At 43.2% G+C, this 18,776-nt stretch overlaps 1 protein-coding gene and 1 long non-coding RNA gene across 2 annotated transcripts in view; both read right to left on the bottom strand.

The window, feature by feature from the left end:
• The window catches only part of SH3GL3 (SH3 domain containing GRB2 like 3, endophilin A3), a 52,541-nt gene extending 34,964 nt beyond the window's left edge, over positions 1-17,577 (bottom strand). Inside the window, exon 1 of the mRNA XM_026121355.2 lies at positions 17,413-17,577. Within this exon, the coding sequence (XP_025977140.1) occupies positions 17,413-17,457 (45 nt within the window). The 5' untranslated portion in view covers positions 17,458-17,577. The remainder of the gene's footprint in view (positions 1-17,412) is intronic.
• Positions 5,820-9,799, bottom strand: LOC135329341 (uncharacterized). Its single transcript, XR_010390738.1, has 2 exons — positions 9,659-9,799; positions 5,820-8,975 (listed from the first exon to the last, which is right to left on the bottom strand). It is a non-coding gene; the product is annotated as an uncharacterized LOC135329341 (long non-coding RNA).
• Positions 17,578-18,776: the final 1,199 nt, after the last annotated feature.

Raw genomic sequence — 18,776 nt, forward strand, 5'->3', positions numbered from 1 at the left:
GAACAATTGTGCAATATTTCTTCCCCCTTCCTCCCCACAGAGGCTAACTAGAGCCGAGTGACAAGCTGCACATAGAGTGGGCTCTCCCGGGGGTTATCACATTAACACATCTTCCTCCCTCCACAACCTCCCAGGGCAAAAATTCACTTGGCAGCAACACAATCATGCTTTGGCCTTAAAACAACCTCTCCTTCTAAAGATGTCCTCTGTATTTATAAGTTAGGTGTGGCTCCCTTTTGAATACTGACAGATGTCCACTGAGAAGATAAGAAAAGGTGATTATGTGATTAAAAAAAGAATTCTTAAAACTTTAAAGAAAATAACTTCCTTTACATGCTTCCTTTCCAAATAACACAAGGACCCTTCATATTTTCTTTGTAGTCACTCCAACTCACGCTGTTTCTACATTAAATGCCTCTCATGAGTGAATTTTGCTTTTACAAATGCTAACAAGTAAGTGTTGAAGCAGTCCCCTACGAGATGGAGAGAGAACGTGCACTCCTCTCCCTAGGCAGCATCAATATTGAGTGAGCAACTGCCTCCATTTCTCACGCGATCAGTGGACCCTCTAAGTTCAGGTTTAGAAATATGCATGATACTGCTGAAGTGCACTTATTGCTAGTAAAGACGACAAGGTTACTTGCCTCGGGGATCACGTGCTCAGTGGCTGCATGCATACCACTTATGGGGTTAGAGAGAGTCAGCGCAAGCCTGCTTGAGGAAACAAGGTGAGCAGGGGGCCCTACATGGAAACGTTATACCACACGTATTCTTGCTGGTCACACTGCCTCCTGCTACCTCTAAAGTCCTTTTACCGCTTTACTCCAACTTGTAATGTCTGCTCTATCTCATTTCTCACGCTGGTCCATACTCTAATTGAGTTGCCCCCAAACTGCTGACAGATGAGAAGCTCCCCCTTTCCTCCAGTCAGGTAACATCGTTCTTTTTCCCATCCCTTCAACAGCCTTCTCCGTTGTTCAGTGAAGTCAGACACAAGACTCTGGCGGATTTCAGAGCATAAGCCCTACCACTTAAAGGCTCTGTGGATTAAACCTGCTGAGGTGCTTTCACTAAGACAGTCCCTTCTGCCTGCAGCTGGGCTGGCCACCATTTTATGCAAGCCACTCATTTGCCCTGTTTGGACTATGGGCTTGGTGGAGCATGCATACATCTTTCTGTCCGCCTTGTTTGCCCTCATGTGATTATAGCTGTGACACTTGCACTAAACCCAGGCGGAACGGGTGGGAGAGCTCCTGTTTGCTCATCACGCGGAGCCTCGAACTCCAGCGAGGTACAAGTCTTTTACCCAGCATATTTATTCTACTCTGAATGTGAACAAAACATTTGAATGTTCATTAACATATTTTTCCACAGCTGCTTAGTCTGCTCTAAATCCTTTTCATCCCTGGCGAGACATTCCCCCCACTTTCTGCACTGGCGCAGGCGCTCCTGCGACTACACGGTGAGCTGCTCCAGTGCCTTAATCCACCTGGAAGCTGGTCGCATGTTTCAGCTGGGTTAGATCTTGGCTGGATCAGGCGCCTGTACCAGCTCCGTGTGTGATCACACCCGCGCTCAGAGCTGACTCAAGCGAGTGGGCAGCAATTCACCGTGGGGGTAGCGCGAGGCTCCGATGGCCTAGATTGAGACTGATACCAGTTGCCATGCAACTGCATCTTCGGGCTGATTGAATCCAGTTTAAGCCAATTTCATAAACACAACACTTGTATAAACAGCGGGAAGATACGGCGGCAAAACCAATCTAGCTACCCACTTTGCTAGTCTGACTTCTTTAATGCCCTTTCTGTCCTAAATTAAATTAGCTTTACATTACCTTATCCAGGCATACCTTTTCCTTTCTGACCTCTTCATAAGGCATCTAATAATTTCCACTCAATCTAGTGAAAATCTATGATTTGCCTTTTTCTAGCAAATGTTAGCATATTATCAGTCATAGCGCTGGAAGACTGCACTGCTCCAGTTCACAGCTCCTTAAAGAAATCTACTGCACTTAACGTTCGCAGAGTATTATCAGGCCAGTTCCAACATAATGCCTGGGAATTAACCCCAGAAAAATGGATCCTCCATTTTTTTCTCGGGACTAAACCAGCCTAGTTTATTAGGGCAAGATGGCTCCCTCGAAAGCTAACATTAAATAATTCACTGATTATAATACAGGCCTAAACTCAGGAGGGAGCCTAGCCAACTTGCAGCACACAAACAGCCCCAGAGCTATACATGTGTTTAAACTTGGGCAAATATTCCAGGGCTTTATGGAACCAAAGTCCAATATATCATCTCGTAGTCAGGCCCAGTATGAACTATGAGCCTACAAGAACTGTTAAGGAATACTCAGTTGCAACATTTTTCTCCTAAAATAACGTATGCTAGTGTTGTTACTTCTTCCACATTATTTCAAACAACAAAATAAAATCCTAGTTCTTCAAATAAGAGAGATTAGTCAATACAAATCACAGCTTGCATGTGCAGAATCGGCAATTAAAATACTTAAAACATTTAAATCACTTTATTCTTGAGACCATTTAACTGCACTGCATAATTCATGAAAACCTAGTCACCCTCCTGCATTTTCTACAACCAGAGATTTCTACTTATTAGACGGCTTTACTGAAAAGCCATTTAAAGATCAGCTGTGGTCTAAAACTGCAGTTCAATATAATCATTAAAAAAAAAGTCCTTTTTTTAAGCTGAACATGTTGGGCCTCCTCATCAGGACTGAGCATCTAACACCTCTTCCTGACTTTGTGCCTTAAAGCACATCCTCAGTGCCCACATGCAAGATGAAAAATCACTCATTCACAACTGATGTCAGACAGCACTGTCAAAGTAAGGGCTAGGAAAAAGCCAGCGGTTTTTACTTACAATTTTTGGGCTGACCTAATTCTGCTTTCTGTAAAGTCAGAATTAATTCCTGTCATCTTCACTGAAGTCAGAGCTATCTCATTACACATTCAACACCACGAAAAGTAAATCTGGGTCTTAGAGATTACCTGGCAAGTGTTTTTAAGCACCACTACAGATCCATTGCTGAGAACAACCACGAGAGAAATAACATGGACAAGATACAGGCATTTTTAACATTGACTTACAGTTTTCAGCTCAAAACTTACACATGTGGGTAAATAAGACTTAAATTAATCTGGGCTCAAGAGCTGTTAACATGAAAAGATACGCTGCAAGTGGTGCCCTTTAATTTTAGGAGTTACTACACAACTATGTATTTATCTAAAGTAAAAACCCCTTGGCGGTGCCACAGCTTACAGTGACAGTTTTAGCGAACCCATTATCAGTAAAACACGTGGTCAAGATTATCCATTACGGTGCTCCCCGGTGAACTGCACAGAACAAGCAAGACTATCAACAGAACTTGTATGCAACCAGACCCACTGAGTTAACCCGAAAACTGAGAAACATCATAAGTTTTGGTTCATCAGGTTTTGAATTAACTTTCCCCCACACTAGCATGCTATTGCTCATCAGTGCTTCAGCATAATGTTTAACCAGCAAGTGTACCCTGCATGCATGAAGGGTGACAACATTTATTGCACTTCCAGAACCTACTTCTCTCTCTGCACCAAGCAGTAATTCTTTGGGATTTCCACTCCCACATAAGCAATTTAGTGATTTGTTCTACAATGTTATTAAACTACTGCTTGCATTTTTTTTTAAAGTACTTATACTAACCTTGTGAGTTTTACTAAGTCACTACAGAATGGATTGATAATTCCTTCTCCTTTCCTTGCTTTTTATCACACGTTATTTTGTTTTCAGTAGCATCATTTCTGCTTTTCTGAGCAGCCAATCCTGCAGTTCCCACTGCTTTTAGTGTATGGTAAAGCAACCACGTTCTCCTGCCACACACCCAGTCCCTATTGCTGGCGGTTCAAGGTAACCCGCCTGTCCAGCTGTACAGGGACCGCACGCTTTCCCTTTGAATCAGCAAGAGGTTTTTTGTCTGCTTGAGAGTTTTGTGGGGGGGGGGTTTTCTCCTTTTTTTTTTTTAAAGCATATTTCAGGTGACTACTTCAGTTGACAATTCTCAGAGCCCTGTAAGCCCAGGTTTCGCATCAGAGCGCTGAAGTAATGCGCTTCCTCTTCCTGAGGTCATTACAAAGATAACTGATAACTTATAATATGGTTACAGTCTCATTATTCAAAGATTTTGAATAATCCAGCAAAATGCAGCTCCCAATAGCCTTACAGTCCTTCCAGCTTCACTGGGATTTGCGTGAAGCCCTTAGAAGCTATTCCCAAGGGAAAAGGAAAGGACCTCAGCTCTCATTCTCCACAGTGATGCAACCTGTGCTCACCACAAGTTACAAAACCTAAATGAACAAGCAAGCAGGCCTCAAACGCTACTGTGCATCTGCAAGGTTTTTATTAACCCATGCTCCTTTTACTCATTCAATAGAAAGGGAAAAACTCCAAGCATCACTATGAAGGGCGGAAAAAATGGATTACTTTCATCACTGACTGCTCAAACCTCTCCCTGTGACCGGTCTAGAGATGCAGTCACTGTACCTTCTGTACATGTTTTTTATAACTCAATTTCAAAACACACTATGGGTTTTAAGTGCCATCACTTTTTACACGCAATACCACAAGCTGCAATGCATTTGGGCCAGGGGGGTTCCCAGTCCACGCGTCCCAGTACAACGTGCACCGTCCCGAGCCTCCATGCAGTGCCGCTCTCCTGGGCAGCGGCAGGGGAGAAACGCGCCCCGACTGCGCCCACGTGCGCAGAACCGGCAGCCTGCACGCACCATTATCCGTATGGCATTGTTAACTAGTTTCATCAAATTCCGCCTTTAACACAGATTGACAGGGAAAGCTGGAAAAATCTGCTCTTCTAAGTATGATCTACAACCCAGAAATCCCCAACTAGCTCTGAAGCATTACTGCAAACGCAGTCCGAAGGCCCCCTCTGTACCTAGGCAAGCAGTTCCTACGGAAGAGGCACCACATCCATTGGTAGCAGGAAACAGGAACCTTTAACCACAGCTGGAGAAAGCACTGAAGGACAAATCTCCATCGCTTACAGACTCATTTGTAATGAGAACATCACAATTCCTGCATTCTTCATACCCAGCGAAGCAGTAGCTGTGGCCTTTAAAACCTTGACCAAATTATATGATAATTAAGAATACACACAGAGAAATGTGTTCATTAATAATGCTACTCTAAATTACACAGTATACAAAATCCCAGGGAGTCTTCCAGAATTCAAAACAGCTGCTTGGAAAGATAAGTACAAAGAAAAGTAAGATTTGCCACTACACAAACCATTTAAGATGTGCCACGTAGAATGATTTAAGTAAATTAAATCTGATTGACATGTGTTCCAACAATGCCTGCAGTACTTATTTTACAGTTACTTTTTGATTACAGAAATACAGCAATTCATTTTTTTGATAACATTCGAACATTATTTTGAGCAATTCTTGTGAATACATCTTTGTAACTGCATTAATTGAAATACACTGACACATGAAAGCTTCCAGGAATACTAGAAGAGGAAAACAATTACAGGCAGGCTTTTGCACAGCAGTATTTTCTAATTAGGAGTTATAACTGGCAATATCAACACTTGCCATTTTTATACACCAAAGTCACTCTAATTTAGAGAACAACCTGCAAGTTGACAAAACTGAATTTTCTTTTGCACCAATCTAGAACAGTAAGTTTGGACAGTGTAATTAAAAATCACTCACTGGAATAATAAAATACATTAATAGAATTAGTTTTAATGCTTCATACATGCCAAAGTACTGATATAAAGACACTCCATTTGATATATGTTACATGTCCCAAGTGATGAACAAAATTTATTCAGTTTTGCATACATCAACAACAAATCAACATCTGCTGAATGAATGACTTAAGAGAAGCACTATGTGAAGCAATTAACAAGCATTTGCTATTTTGGATCATAAATTAAGTAACATTCCAAAAGAATACATAAAATTTTCACAAACAAGAATCTGCAGTTTCAGATGTTGGAAGAGGTTACTTTAAAAAAAAAAAAAAAAATTAAAGCTTAATACATTGAATAAGTTTTTCTAGACCTGCTATTAACATTAGTATTTATACTAGTCAGCTTAAACCAAAAGAACTTCCCATTGCCTGCAGCTCAGAAGTATTCCAAATAGTCTTCCTATATCTATCCTGAATCAGTGGTTACCAGCACTGCTCAGTGTTATTCAGAGAGTACCACCTCCACCTGTCTTTGGCAATACTAGCATCGTTACAGACTTCATTTGCAGGGCATTCTGAGCACCTAGTTTCAACACGACTCTAGAGTCAGAACAACATCATTAAGTTTGATTTAGGATTTAAAGTAGACCCCAAGATGCTGACAATTTGGGTGTTTGGTTTAAGGACACTTAATACGCAAATATTGATACAAAAGAGATATTGGTGTATTATCAGACCAGTCAAGGTGGCACAAGTAAAGTGTGACAAACTTCTCTGCCCTTGTAATTTTTTATTTAGATTTTGCCCTGCTTTAGATATTTATAACCTTGTAGATAGTTAGATATTTGCAATCTTTTCTTATAAAACATTATTTTAAGAATGAGAAATATATTTAAAACAAATAGATGCTTCCCCTCCCCCCCCCAAAAAAAGAGCATTTGGTTTCCCATTTTCTGCAAAACTTACATCAACGTTTTCATGGAATTTCTTTTTAGAATGCTTTTGCCTGAAAACTTCTTTGCACAGATCTGATTTCTCCAGCTGAAACTAGGCTTTTCAGAAACTAGAATTTTTCCAATTTTGTGCAAGTTTGATAAAGTATCACAGAAACTGTTAAAACTTGGCAAGAGGAATTCATAATATTTCAAAATTTTTTGCAAAATCACTTCCTCATTTTCTTAGCAAATCTATTTTGATGTAAACCAAAAAGAGCAATTCACAACAGCATCACTACTTTTGTACAAGAGTAGCTATATTTATGTGCATCTTTTTCCCTGAGCATCAACGAACTTTTTGTTCGTCACAGAGTGATCTGTACCAGTCTTCTGGCAGCTTCCCAAATGCGCTGATAGACAAAGAGGTGCTAAGTGCAAAGTCACAAATCTACCACGCAAGCTCAGGCATCATGCTATCAATAACACAAGGCTTCTCGGTTTGAACTTGCTTTCTTCTTTGCAGAAGGGTGCAATCTCGCACAGAAACGCTTCCCTTCTGCAGCCCCACACTAATCTGACCGTAACTCAGAAGTGTGCAATAACTAACAAAGATGCTCTAATGAGTGTTTCCACTAAGTAAATGTCAAAAGAGCAACAGAAGATACAGAAAAGAAAACACAGTAATCCAGGCTCGAACACTGGAGACTGACGGGCAAGCTTCTTGCCTTTTAAGTGATGTCAGGTAAGTATATTTTGGGCAGAGGCTATCTATGAACAGTCTGCGTCCAAAGGCTTAAAGATGGTGGTGGAGGGGGAGACGCAGGTTATATATATTGTTTTTATATAAAATAGCGGAAGCTTTGTCATCGGCTTCCATTTACCCACAGCAAAACTGGGGCCTGGAGCTTTCAGAGGCAGAGAAAGGTAAGACAAGCCATTTACAGCTATCAGCATTAGGTATTCCTAAATTTCAAAGCATTTCAATATTCTATTGGTATTATAGCAACAGTAGAAACATGGACATAAACTGCTGAACAGTTTTTGCCTGAACTAAAACCACATTGAAAAATGTCCCCAGCTCCAACTTCAGAAAGAATCTGGAAACAAGAAAAATACTTTTCTATCACAAACAAATCACATCCAAAAATGCTGTTGAAGCCTAATTACCTTGCATTTAACTGCAAGTGGGAACAGCACATTGCAAACACCTGCTTTGTTCGATCTGAGCAGACCACGAGCTCCTAGGTAAGATGGACCAGTTGCAGTTTCCTGATTATAAACCAAGAATTCCTAAATGAAGAAATTCTTAGTGGCTTATGACCGTATAAAGTATCTTAATATGGCTAAACACCCAAAATAATTTACTAATGTGTAAAAATAAAAATAAAATAAGAAGTATAATAGATGTGCAATTTGTAGAGACCACATAAGATCCACTTTAGTGAGGTAAAAGGCTACACTCCCTCTCGGCATACAAGGAAACCACAGAAAAACACGCTCAGGAGATTAAAATAGCAGGAAATATAGTTTGCAGTCCTTGTCTAATTAAAATAGTTTTGTATCATGGAAAGGAAATGAAGGAATCTCTCCATGAGAAAGTATTAATGGCAGAGTGAAGTTGGGACAACTGACATCTGAAAAGAAAAGACGTGCAGAATGGCAAATGCAATACAGCAAAATAAAGGGTCAGAGACTGGGGCAGGGAAAGAAAAAAAAAATCACTTACAGGTTACAGTCAACTTTCGTCACAGTATTTTCATTCAGGTAGCCAATTTAACTTATGTTTCCCACACAAGTGAACATTTTCCCCTAACCTGTATGGCAGAACAGGCCTGCAAACAGTGCACCTTCACCTGCTGAACAACCCAGGTTCCTCTTCCACACCCATAAGGATCAGGTGTAGAAGCTCCTCAGGGAAACACTAGCAGCCAGATTCCGCTCCATCTCACCTCTTAAAGGTGCATGAAAAAGGGAGGTACCTCCTCCATCTTATCTACTGACACTGTACATGCCCACCACCACCAATCATTTAGAAATGTGGCACTTTTTTGAAGGCACAGAGCATGGCAAAAGCTTCTCTTGCTGAAAGGAAACCCATCATGGTCGTGGAGTATGAATTTCTTGAGCAGTTTTATTTCAAGTTACCAACAATTTGCCTTTCTTCCATGAGGCATTCATTCCATCTCCGTGCTCCATCAGTTTCCAGTAGTCGAGCAGCTTTCCGTTTTGTTCATGCTGTTAGTCCCTTTGCGGGTTAGTTTACTTGTACCTGGCTCAGAGGAAGCAGAAGCTGCAGTACAGGAAGCGATCACGACTGCGTAGGACCTCGGACAATACTTGAACAATTAGTATGATTGAGCTTAAAAAGTAAGGAAGCAAATATACAGGTTGAGCAAAGCATGTAGGGTATAACTGCTGATGAAAGCACCCACTGAAGACATTTATATTTAACTGGAAGTCTCTTTTGCAACACATTTCCTCAAATATGAAGCTACTTATTTCTGCAAGTAACTCCTTTCCTGCCTAAGTTCACAGTTCATTTTTGTTTTTGTCTCTCTTTCCTACTGTTCACTAAAAAAAGTTTTCCTTCCCATTAAATTAAAATATCGTGGCAGATGCTAGCAGAAACTTAAACAGTACAAGGGAGGGAGAGTTCCACTGAGAAATAAGATCACTGCTCTTTGAGCATGGGGAAAGCTGTAGGACAGACCAGAGAAGTGCGGAAATTTTGCTTGTGTCCCCCTCTCCCCCCCCAAAAGGAAAAAAAAAAAAAAAAAAAAAAGAGAGAGAGAGAGAGAAGGAGGAAAAAACCCCACCCCACATCTAAGCAATTTCCACCAAAAGCAGAATTCAGCCTACTTTCTTTAAAAATCTTATCATGACTTTCTTTGAAAAGAACTTCTAGCCAGCAGACTGGAACTGCTGTTTCTGAACAGAGGCGGTTATATAGGCTTTTATCAATAATTTACTTCAACATGGCTTCCTCCCTCAACCATGCAAACACCTACTGTGAGCCCGAAGCCAAAGCGGCAAGTGCTGCTTTCTCCGCAGGAAGGAGAAGGCCTTCACGCCTTCGTGGCATTCTCCGTCTCCAGAGGCAGCACGGACACCAAATTTCACTTTCTAACTCTGTGAACAGGACTGTGAACAGAACAGAAGGATAAGTTCACAATCCTGAATAACAGCAATGACTTTCTGACCTCCAATCACACACCTTATTCACTGGACTGAGTAAGATTTTTTACTTACTCACTGCTGGTGAGATGCATTATCTGAAATCCCAGTTTCTAAACCACTGCTTGCCAGTCCCAGGGGAATATTAAAAACAGCAGAGAAAAGCTATATGAAAATACCACGTTCAACCCTGGTGAAGTTCCTGAGTCAGTAGAATTACATCATACTTACACTGAAGCTTTACACCAAATTTATATTGCAGTTCATATCTATCTGCAAGTCTTACACAAAAGAGAAGAGAAGCGTTCAAAGAACACCCGCAGAGTGAATGAGACGTGGTTCTTCTCCACCCCTGTTCAAACCCCAAAGTTCAAGGGCTGAATTTCTAACAGCTGGACAGTGCATCTGGAGTCCAGAAACATGTAATCTGCTTTTGGCTCTGCCACTGACCTGCTCAACCTTGGAAGTCACTTCATCTTCAAGTACCTTATTTATCTGCAGCAGTTAAAAATAAATAAATAAAAATTTTAAAATGTAATAGTGAGACCTACCTGCCTTTGCAAAGCACTCTGAAAGAGATAAAAGGACTGTTATTATGTAGGACTGTTTACATTGGTTTTAATTATATTTCTTTCCTGCTTTGGTAAAGAAAAAAAAATTTTTCCTCATCTTTTCACCTTAAATCTGTAATCTGCATACACAAAACCAGAAGCACTCAATCATAAAAACAGAATTTTAAGAACTCTTGATTTCTTTTCAGCCCTGGATACCTATATTCAGTTCCTAACCAGGCTAATGTCTCTGTAGTCATTGCAATTCATTAAATAAGTGTACAGTATCAAAAATGTAATTTAATTGGGGTAGTATGGAAACAGAACTAATTTTCCTCAGAGGCTCCACATTGTCTTTTGAATAGAAAGCACACAAGGCCAAGTTATTTTTGTTTAACATACACAGCTGCTGCTATTTGAGATGCTGTAAGAAATTAAAGGGCATATTCTCCCATAAACTTATATAACTAATAACTTCAATAATATAAATATGTACACAGCAATAGAACACTGAGGCTCTACAAAATTGAACTCTAGGTGTAATCTAACATTTGATCAGGCCTTTTCTGACTGGACTTGTTGAAAGCATCGTTAAAACCTGCATCTTCAACTCTTAACTTCTAAAACTCAATTCCAGCAGTAGCTTCTTTCCTGTGAATAGGAAAGAGACATTAGCAACGGGAGCATGCACAGCACAGAACAGACTATCATAATGTACTAAGGTGAAAGGGGCATTAATACAACTAGAAATGGTTTGTTCTTAACAATATCATTATAAGCCAAAGTGTGTGTGTGTGGGGGGGGGGTTGGTTGTTTGCTTGAAAAGTGTATTAAGATTGGGACATATTTTGTAAGTGGCTGAATTACATGCATGTCCATAAAAAGCGTTGGTGTTTGGATGGCACAACAGAAAAAAAGTAATATTAATCACACTCTCATTCTTCAGCTGTACTTTGTTTTTGAACTGCAGCTACATTGTGTGACTGAACATAACTTTCTTATTACATTAATAGGAAGCGACTGTTTGGACTGAGGTTTTCTGGACCACATTCTGCTCTGCTGTACAGTTATACTGCATATGCCTGGATAAAAGATAGTAGTACATCGAGTCTCCCCAGATTTCTATCAGCTTAACCAAGCAGAATTTTTCCTTCTATATGTACATTACAGAGTCCGGCCCAAATTCTGTCTTGGAACACAGGTTCATGGTAGAAATTTGTGTTTAAGATATTTAGGCAGTTTCGAGGTCCGCTCAGCAAATGATAATAAAGAACACGTTACTGGGAGGCTGTGGCTGTGCCTCCCTTGCCTGTCTGTTCGCGGGCGCTGCAGGACTCCCGGGAGGCCGCCCTGCAACACATTACCCAGCGCGTGCCGCAATGACTCAGACAGCAGCGCGAGCCGAGGCTGGAGCGCCAGCTCCAGCCTGAACTTTCAGGATGCCCATATAAAACTCTACGGCAAAGCCAAGAATCTATAAAAGGAGACGTGTTCAAGGAGAAAGTTCAGCTTCCATTCCATTATGCTGCACTATTTTCTGTTGCAATGCTATTTGGATTTTTTTATACAAGTATTTCATGAATAAAACATAATGAACCTCCTTCCAAATTGTACCTGCATCAGTGCTAGATGCTCAGCTTGCAGAGCTGATGATCCATCTCCTGCAGGCTCTGAGAGCTGTATTTTCAGAGGCTGCAGAGCCACACAGCTGCTATCAACTGTTACCCTGTATGCTGGCCAGACCGAAAATCTCAGGGCTCCTTCTCTCTGCAGTCATGCCGTACTGGCAGGTTACTCAGCATGGGATAAATGCAGTTGTCAGTATAACTGCAATCCTAAATCCAGAAAGCTAGTTTCTGCTCTTCTCCCAACATTACTAGAAATATTTTGATACTCAAAACAAGCTTTGTGCCACTGGGCACTGTATTTCTATTTCCCACCCTGCTCTGGCTCTGGGAAGCAAGCTTCAGCTTCAGCACGGGGGCTGCGCGACCCAAAGTAGGCCACTTCACCCAAGGGCGAGCGAGCCGCCCTCAGTAACACCAAAGGAAGAGGGATGAAATGCAGATTACTGTCCCCTTAGTGCACCCACCCTCCTACATACCAAATCCATGCCTGATCTTTGCCACAGGACTGAGTTTCCCCTTAAACTAATAATCCGTCTTTGAAAAAAAGTGCAAAACAAGGACTGCTCATTTTGCAAGAACAAATTTCTCCAGAAGTTTAACAAAAAAAAAGAAATCCAAAACCAAATAGTAACAAGCCTCAAAAAATTACACAAACCCCCAGTCTCTCCCCACATCACCTTAGGAATTTAAGATGATCAGTCAAACATCTACATTGTAGTCTTATAATTATTGGATTACATAAGAGTATCCAGCCATGTATCATCTGACGCAGATGAAGATGAACGAATGCTGTAAACACTGTCAAATTAGATCTCTATATGTATAGGTGTGCAGGACAGAAAAATGTTATTTTTTGTCCTTGCCAGTGGTTGAGGGTCTTTTCTTCTTTCTGAAACACGTATATTAATTGTAATTATCCATTTAAAAACAGTTCAGACAACAGACTGAAGGCTAAATTTTTCTTCTCCATTGTTTTAACTCAACAGCTCTAACCGATTTCCAAAGGAGCACATCAAACTATGGAGCAAGAAAGGAGGAACAGGATAGAAGGTCTCTACTCAGGTCTTGGACTCATCCTGCCCAAATCAGGCTGGATGTGAAAGACAGCATCTCTGACAGACATGGTAACAGCTTAGCTGCTGAGGACAGAATTATATTTGCAAGTACTCGTCGGTGAAGAGTTTCTTTTCAGGTCTCAATAGCAAGTTCAGGTTTCATTTGTACAAATTTTGTCTCTTCCTGAATTTACCAAAGTACTTCAAGTTTGTTTGCTAGCAAACATTTGTGTAAACAAGGCTTTCTTGTGTATTAACCCAATGCCAATGTGGATTTTTAAAAGGCTTAAATATTATGCCCAGTCTAATATCATTCATCTACGGTATACACAGAAAAGAAAAGTGGGCAGGAAAAAAAATTACTACCAAGAGTTATTCTGCCTGGGGAATAAGGTCTTCATTCTGATTTGGTTTTCAATCTAAAAGATTGGATTGAAACGCCACATAAATCAGTGTAGTTAGAGCAAAAATCTGGGAGAGAAGAACAAGCATTCTTGCAGCTGCTGGCGATAGCAGTGCTCTTGAAGGCCTTTTTCTATTGATTTTTTTAAAAAACTTTTTGCCACAAACAGATGCACAACTTAAAAAGACAAATGATATTCAGGATGAATAAGAGACAACATCACAGAGCATATACTTTTTACACTAAGTTAAACCACTTTCAAAAGGCAAAAAAATCATAACAAGTTTTGCTCAGAAAAATCTGTTCCCCGTCAGGCGCCGTAGACAATAGAGTCGGCGCCCGACTGACGCTCTCTTGGAGCCTCTCTTTCCTCCCTGACAAGAGAAGAAGGTTCAAGAAACCAATCTGCATAGGCTAACAGTAACTGTTCATGCCTACATTACAAATAGGATATCCACAATAATTTGCAGCCATGTGTTTCTCAGAAAAGTAGTAATTTCCACAATCTTTGATATGCTAAAGCTAAGAAATACAATATTTGTATCAACAGCCTAGTCACAGTGATGTTACATACAGACGTAATCAAAAAGAAAAGAAAGGGCAGGCACAAGATATGTGAATTCAAGGTCAAAAGTTGATTTCCTAAGCCAGCCAGCACCATGACTGAGCTTTCAAAGCACCCTAAGGGAAGCAGGTTCCCAACTCACATGCCTCTGACTACTCTGAAAATCTCAAATCACATCTCTTTACACTGAGATCCTGGCCTGGCTGCAGTTTTAGAGCACAACACATACTCACTCTCAATGCTTACTGCTTTCCTAAACAGAAACACCAGCCTAAAAATACTCCCAGTATGCACCAGAAGATGTAGTCCTCCCACCATCTGGGTTATCCCACACGCGTAACCACCACCAGAACAAGGGCTGCAAAAAACAATCAGCAGAGATACACCTACTTACATCAAAAGATTTCAGTCTGAAAACAGGAAAACAGATAAGATACAGAGGTTGAAAGTGACAGGAGGCAAATTTTCATCAAGGGCAGAGCTTCCTGAAGGTTAATAACAACAATAAAAAATGACTACCTGAAAAAAAAGAAAAAAACAGAAACAAAACAAAAACAATGAATTCCATGAGACTCTTGCATGAGTTCGGTCTGAGAACCAGCCTGCCCTCACTTATCAACCAGGGGGAGCTGATACGATGCTGCAAGGCTTCTGCTAGGTATTTCATTAGCCAAATGAGTTATTACTCAGGGGAGGACCATTGATTGTAAACGTACAGAATGAAAGTGGTCCTCATTCCAGTCCACTTGAGTATTTGAATGTAAGTTTAACCTAAGCAGCATAGTAAAGAAGTTCCTAGCTTACCTGAAGCCTACGATCTGTGCCCCAAAGCAAGGCTGCATACCTGCAAGTTCGGCATTGCCAGAGGAAACTATCCCCAGGTTACAGATTGGTACAGGGGAGCAGAATTTCCCCTCAAGATACCAGAGCACAAGATACAGATAAAACGTCACTCTGGAGCACAGGATTCACTGCAGTACTTCCAGCAGATGCTCATGACTCAGAGCTGCCATCACAATCTCACTATCAAGCAGGCACTTAGGTGAAAAGCTACATACACGTGCTGTTTTCAAGGGAAAAAAAATACAACTGGTAAAAAAATTCCAGGAGAAAAACATCAAGAAAATAGATCATGAATTCTTGGATTACAGATGTAGAGACATGGTGACTTTTTCCTATACCAATCAAAAAAGGGATAGCGTGTCATGCCTTATTTTTGACAACGGCTTTAAAAATCAATACAAAGTTAGCCACTGATCCTTTGGTAAAGCATACACTTATTTACTTAACTGTAACTTCACATAAACTAAGTTGACATGCATCAGACAAAAATTACAGAAAGAATAAAGGAATAAACCTCAATCACATAAATAAATTCATAATTGTTTACTTTTTTCCTGGAATCTCTAAACTTAGAGTTTAACCCTACTGATGAAGGCAATCACAACAAGAGCTGCACGTAAAGACACAGAGATGATGCAGGCTAAAAGGGGGGAGGGGGGGAAAGGGAGGGGTTCAAAGTGCTGTGCTTTGGCCCCAATGACAGTTAGGTGGTTCAGCTAGAAAGTCACAAACGAAACAAATGGAGCCACTCTATATATTTCAGATAGAAGTGTGGGTTATCTCAGCTGAATGGAAAGTCTGTTTCAGCATGGAAATAGTCTCTTTCGAAAAAATCACGATCTTGTCAATTCCTTGATATTCATTCACATTTCTGAATGAATTTGGTAAATACAGATTCTCTTATCCCACTTGCTTCATTCTCAAGACTTTTTTGTCTTCAGGGTCTGTCAGCCTTCAAATATTATTGTCATTCCTTAATCACGTGTCCTGGCACAATCCTCATTCCCTCCAGTATTCCTCACTGTCCTCTGGGAAATTTGCCAGCTTTTGTCATCTGCCCCCTTTCTCCTTTGGGAACACTAAAGCAAGGAATTAATTTCATTCTTTCCCCAAGCAATGCCTATCTCCTCTGTTAACAGTTACCCTTGGCATCTCTCATCCATTCAATACACAAAGGTACATGGTTTCTTAAGTGATTCCATAATATTTAGAGTCCAAAAAAAAAAAATCCTGTTGAGAAATACTCCTTTCATACTCTGCATGTGCTTGTTTTATCAGCTTGCAAAAGAACTGAACTAAAAGACGGAGTGTTAATATTTCCCTTTTGTATATGCCCTTATTATCCCACTTTATTTTTGCCGCCTTCCACACTTGTTTAGTATGCACCGCTATACGTATAGGCATGAATGCATCACTGAGGGAACTAGAGAGGGTAGATCACTTATCCAAACCTGATGTTTTGATCAAATGTATGTGTATATGTTATTTCTTTTATTCATTTTTCCAGATACTACTTGGCCCGACACCTTATCTGCTGAATTCTTCCAGAACAAACTCTTAAGTGTCTCGTGTTTCCTCAGTCACTGAAGAAAGAAAAAATCCAATTTCAAAATCTGCTTTTTCCTGCATGTGAATTTCCCACTAAACAGTATTTCTTTCCTTAAAGGGAGGGACTTCTTCAGTCAGCTTCCTTCGAAGCCGACGCTCAGCCCTGTATTCAAAACCGAACGGAAACCTCACCTTTGACCCACCCTGGGATGAAGGATGTTCTGCGAGTCATGCCCGTGCCTCCCGCTGTCCTACCGCAAGGCACAGCGGAGGCCGTACCGCAGCATCTCCACAAAGGCACGGCCCGTTTCAGTACGGCCTCACTTGGCGACTGGGCAGGACTAAGCAGCTTGCAGTACAGAGTTACCAGTTTGTAGACTAGAAAGTACTTGCGGTTACCTCTCCGACTTCCTCAGTTAAACACCTCCTGCTTCTCGAGCTGCACCCTCCCCACAGCAGAGGCTGCATGGCAACTGCCACCGTAAGTCAGGTGCAAAACAAGCCCAAACGGCTCATAAGTTGCCCTTGGATTTGTTCACTCAGGAAGTCCCGTATTCTCTCAGAGAGACAATAAAAGTTGACTAAAGGACGCAGATCCGTGACATTTTGCAAGGTTACGCGTGACAGGAGAGGAGCAGCGCTGCTGAAAACCAACCTCGCAGAGGAACACCCAGCTCCCCGCGCCCGCCGGGGCCCACGGCCCGCACCGGGGCGGCGCAGAGCCAGGCGCCCGCGGCAGGACGCAGGAAGGCGACGGCGGGCAGCGCCGAGCCCTTCGCTTCTGCTGCCCTCGGCGGGGAGCAGCTGCCCCATCCGCCCGGCAGGTTACAGGAGCCGGCTTCAGCACCGCCGTTATCGCTACCGCCGGGCGTGCGGCAGCCAGGCAGAGGCTCCGCGGCCCCGAGCGGGTCCCCGCCACCGCGGCCGAGGGAGGCCGGGGCACCCGCGCGGGGCCGCGCAGCTCCCCAACGACCCCCGACCCCCGCCGCCCTCACCTGGCTGGCCTTGTGGAACTGCTTCTTCAGCCCCGCCACCGACATGCTTGCCGCCGCCCCGCGCGGGGCCGGGGCCGGGGCCGGGGCCGAGGCGGCGGCGGGGCCGAGCGGGCGGCAGGTCCCCGGCTCCGCGGCCGGCCCGGCCTCCCGCGGCGGCGGCGCCCGCACCGACAGCCGCGGCGCCCCGCGCGCATGGAAACATCGCGTCCCCAACGCGCCCGGCCGCCGCCGCCTCATTGGCCGCCGCCGAGGCCCATGCAAATGACGGGACGGCCGCCGCCTCCCCATTGGCCCCTGGCGGCGGCTATGCAAATGAGAGAGCTGGAAGACGCCCACGCTACAACGTTGCGTAGAGACGGCGGGGCGGGGGGGGAGGGGGGCTGCGCTGCGCCCCCGGGAAGGTGCCGCCGCGCCGGGCAGAGCCCGCGGCGAGCAGCGCCCGGCCTGTGCCCGCTGGCCTCCCGCCTCCTCCCAGCCGTCCTGTCTGCAGTACGGCCCTCATCTCCTCATGAGGGACCTCTCGAGTAGCAGAGCTCGCTCCTCTGTTTTGGAGGAGGCAAGCCTATTACTGTACGCTATCATTAAATTGTAGCTTTTAACGGGCAAAAGCTCTTGCAGCGGTGCAAAACGCAACTGCTCGGTGCCGCGCGTCAGAACAAAACCCGCTGGCTCGGCCAGGCGTTTCTGCTGCCCGAGGCTCAGGAAGGCCGTCTGCGGCTGATCACCTCCAGTAGAGAGGCAGATGGACTGCAGAGAGCTGCGGTGGAAGGACCGCTCGGTTGTTTGCTGATGGTATGCTTAATTAAGACTGCGTATCAGTCCTGTGCTGATATATATGCACAAATACCCCCCCCCTCACACACACACACAGATATATAAAAGATGTGGTTATGCCCACACCGGTGAGGCACTTCCAGCCTGCACTCGGGACCGAGGAAGAGGTGCTCCCGGCTGTGCTGCTGGCTCCCGGCCACACCGTCGCACGGGAGTCACGGCCCAGCTCCGACCCACGCAGCGACCGGGAAGACGGTTGCAGATGGCCTTTGCAGGTCCCAGCACGGCCCTCTCTGTTACTCACCGTTGTGCTTGCTGCGTTTTTATTGAAAGGGTGAAGAGAGGAAGACATTTCCAGTGCGTGTTGTAGTTACTTCAGTTATTTATAATAGCAATTCAGGCACCAGCAAAAAACACCAGAGATTTCAAAGTAACTGCCGTGTAAACTGGGAGAAAAGAAACGCTGTCCCACCCTTAAGAAACAACTACGTACCACTGCGAATCGACGTGCGACGACAGACTGGCACAAAGCAGGCAGGAGCGAAGCAGCCCCTGCGGGCTGTTCCTCCGCCGAGGTCTCTGTGCAGGAG

The sequence above is a fragment of the Dromaius novaehollandiae genome, chromosome 10 (genome assembly GCF_036370855.1).
Source record: "Dromaius novaehollandiae isolate bDroNov1 chromosome 10, bDroNov1.hap1, whole genome shotgun sequence".
Taxonomy (NCBI): Eukaryota; Metazoa; Chordata; class Aves; order Casuariiformes; family Dromaiidae; genus Dromaius; species Dromaius novaehollandiae.